This window comes from Cryptomeria japonica, chromosome 3 (assembly GCF_030272615.1).
Source record: "Cryptomeria japonica chromosome 3, Sugi_1.0, whole genome shotgun sequence".
NCBI lineage: Eukaryota > Viridiplantae > Streptophyta > Pinopsida > Cupressales > Cupressaceae > Cryptomeria > Cryptomeria japonica.
Genome location: NC_081407.1, coordinates 102,852,095 through 102,855,798, shown reverse-complemented (window position 1 = coordinate 102,855,798; position 3,704 = coordinate 102,852,095). Strand labels below are relative to the sequence as shown.

The window sequence follows — 3,704 nt, the reverse complement described above, 5'->3', positions numbered from 1 at the left end:
CTAATAACTCTTGGATTTTCTTTTCCAAACCGCTTGTATTATTACTCAATGTAAACAGCCGTGAGATTTCATATATTCACTCCATAATAATTTCAAACGATTTAAAATTTGAATTTAATGTCAATTAATATCTTCTTTCCATCTAAAGGATATTAAAAAAACAAACTTTCATAGCACTCTATACCAAACAGACTTCCGTGTCAAATGGATCAATTCATTGAATACTAGGAAATGATCATTTAATTACTCGTGGGAATTTTCCACACTTTGAACATTATTACTCCATGACTTTTCTGCACATTGACAGAGACTCCGAAAATGATCGTTGTTGATATTTTCTGCACTGTGAAAACATTGGTTGCAGCCGAAATTTCGAGGAATGCAACGCACAGGGTAAGTGGATTTGTGTTATAAATACTCATCAATTTGTAACCAATTCTATATACAGCGGAAGCCTCAATTTGTAGTGTTGTAGAGTGTTATAAAGATGGGCAAAGTGATACTTGTGCTCTCGCTGCTGTTGTTGGTGGGCACCTGCTGCTGCTCCTCCTCCTCCTCCTTGTGGGGAGGATGCCCTCCTCAGGAAAGAAGTGCCCTCATCCTCTTCAAACAACACCTCCACGATCCATATGACCAGCTGAGCTCATGGAAGGGCTCATACTGCTGCTCCTGGAAGGGAATCGCCTGCCACAGGGGCACTGGCCACGTGGTTCGCCTGGATCTTAGCACCTTTTATTATCCCTTGTCAGCAGTAGTGAGGAATTCAAGCAGTCAAATATTCCCAGATTTATTCCACCTGCACCATTTGGAGTACCTCGACCTCAGTTGGATTGACTTGTCCCCTCTTCCTTTCCCTTCACATCTTCCGAGCCTCAGCAAATTGACACACTTGAGCTTGTTTTATTGTAGGCTTACTGGCCAAATTCCAAGTGAGCTTGGCAATATGTCTAGCTTGAAATATCTGGACATCTCCTACAATCCTGATCTTACCGGCGAAATTCCAAGTGAGCTTGGCAATATGTCTAGCTTGAAATATCTGGACATCTCAGGAAATCCTCATCTGGAGTTGAGCCAATCGAGCTCATGGATTCGAAATATGCGAGGCTTGGAGGAGCTCTATATGGACGGTGTGAATCTAACAACGGGAGGTGATGGTGTGGTAGAGAATGTTGCGTCCCTCACCAACCTTACAGCACTTTCCATGTCTGGACTGTCAGGTGCAATTCTCTCTCCTCTTGTAAATCTCTCCTCCCTCTCCCATCTCTACCTTGTTGATAGTGACGTCACTCACCAACACTTTCCCATCTGGATTTCAAACCTTACATCTTTGGTCTCCCTCAATCTGTTCAACTACAGTCTCCATGATTCCATCCCTTCCACTGTGTTAAGTCTTCCACACTTGAAAAACCTTCTCTTGTCCTACAATCCCGATCTCAAAGTAGATCTGACCTTCATTGTGCAGCATGCTTCCCAGCTCAGAAGCCTTTCTATTTATCGTTCAAATGTGGGAGGAGTGATTCCAAATTCTGTTGGGAATATGTCCTCGTTGACCTCTTTGCATCTTAGGGGTAACAAAATTGAAGGTGTTCTTCCTCCTGCTATTGGAAATATGTCTTCGTTGACCCACTTGGATCTTTCTTATAATTCATTGAGAGGGAACATTCCGTGGAGCTCTTTAGGTGGCCTACTAAAGTTGTCAACTCTTCAGCTGGATTCAAATCAATTAAATGGGAGCTTGCCATATAATTTTGGTAATCTCTCATCCTTGGAAGTCCTTTGTCTCCATGATAACTATTTGAATGGCACTTTCTTACTCTCTCAATTAGAAGGTTTCACAAAGATAAGTGAGTTGGAACTTTCCAACAATTTCTTGACAATAGAAATGAATTCTAATTGGATCCCTAAATTCCAGCTTCAATATTTGTATTTGAGTTCTTGTAATATGCATGGTGATTTCCCTACTTTCATATCCACTCAATACACCATAGAGATCATAGACCTATCCAACAATTATTTGAGTGGAAATTTTCCTGAATGGTTGTGGGACCTTACATTCTTGCAGAGACTCAATCTCTCATATAATCAATTTGGAGGACCATTATCCTCTAAGTTCAGTGCATTTGATGCTCAATATGTGGACTTACATAGAAATAAGTTACAAGGGAATATTTTCATGCCACATCCTAATGTGCAGTTTCTTGACATGTCAGAGAATCAATTTGAGAGCATCAGTAAAGAAAAAATGAACAAATATGGCCCCAGTCGACTAATTTATTTGTCACTTGCAAATAATAGTATTAGTGGTGTCTTTCCACATTCTATTTGTGAAGATCCTCAATTGGAGGTTTTGGATGTGTCTAAGAACAAGATTACAGGTAATTTTTTTGCAAGTTTTGGCAATTGCTCAACAACATTAAAGGTGTTGAATCTTGAAAACAATCATTTGGAAGGTGAGACCGGGAACATAATTTGTCTTCAAACATTAAAATTAGGAGGTAATAGACTACAAGGGCCGATTCCATCATCGCTTCAAAAGTGTACCTCTTTGCAAATTCTAGATTTGGGATATAATAACATGCAAGGAAAAATCCCAAATTGGATAGATAAGTTGATTGATCTTCGAATTTTAGTACTAAGATCTAATAAATTCAATGGTGAAATACCATTACAATTGGCAAAGCTACAACATCTTCAAGTCTTGATTTTGTCAAATAACAATTTTTTTGGAGTAATTCCAAGTAGCTTGAGTAGCTTGAAAGCAATGAAAAATCAAACAGAAAGCACAGATGTCCTTCAATACTCAAATCATTCCAGCTCAATGTCTTATGTAGATAAAATGGAAATAGTCAACAAAGGCCAATTTTTAGAGTATGCAAAATCTTTGGCAATGGTTCGTTGTCTTGATCTCTCAGGCAACAACTTCTCAGGGGATATTCCTCAAGGAATTGGGTTCCTCATTGGTCTAAAATCTCTCAATTTATCAAGAAATCATCTAAGTGGCAAAATTCCTACTTCTTTTGGATATCTTGTGAAATTGGAGTCACTTGATATTTCAAAGAACAATATTATTGGAGATATTCCTGGAGAACTACAACTTCTCACATATTTGAGTTATTTCAACATATCTTATAATAATTTGTCTGGTAGAATACCAGTGGGAGGTCAATTTCTTACATTTAGTGATAGTTCATTTTCTAACAATGCACATCTTTGTGGACTTCAGATAAACACAAGTTGTTCCTCTTTTCTTTCTCCAAACTACACTCAAGATGAAGATGTAAGTAAAGAAGAGTGGGATGAAGATGTGTGGTGGGAAGTGGAAATTGGATTGAGCTTTGGAGTTGGGTTTGCACTTATTATTGGAGTATTATGTTTCAATAAAAAATGTCGTTTTAAATGCTTCAAGATCATGGATGAAGTTATTTTCATGCTTGATAAAAATGTTCAAGAAAAATTATTTTAATAAAGTTATTTTCTTCCTCTTCTCATTCCCTTGAAAGAATCCCTCCCCCTCTCTTCTCTAAGAATGGATGTATATGGATTTTAATATTCATTTATTTTGTACTTCTTTATAGAATGTATTCTTTTAAATATCATGTTGTATAGTACCTCAAAGTATAACATGCAATTAAATAGATATTTAAAAGTAATTCAATTGTCTACATTGATTTTTTCTCTTCTTTTGATTGAAGCTAAGAAGTGAA

The 3,704-nt window shown here is 37.4% G+C and overlaps 1 protein-coding gene across 1 annotated transcript; it reads left to right on the top strand.

Moving 5' to 3' along the window:
• The first annotated feature begins 487 nt into the window (after positions 1–487).
• LOC131055734 (receptor-like protein 35) lies at positions 488–3,463 on the top strand. Its single transcript, XM_057990133.2, has one exon. The coding sequence runs from the start codon at positions 488–490 to the stop codon at positions 3,461–3,463; it is 2,976 nt and encodes a 991-aa protein (XP_057846116.2).
• Positions 3,464–3,704: the final 241 nt, after the last annotated feature.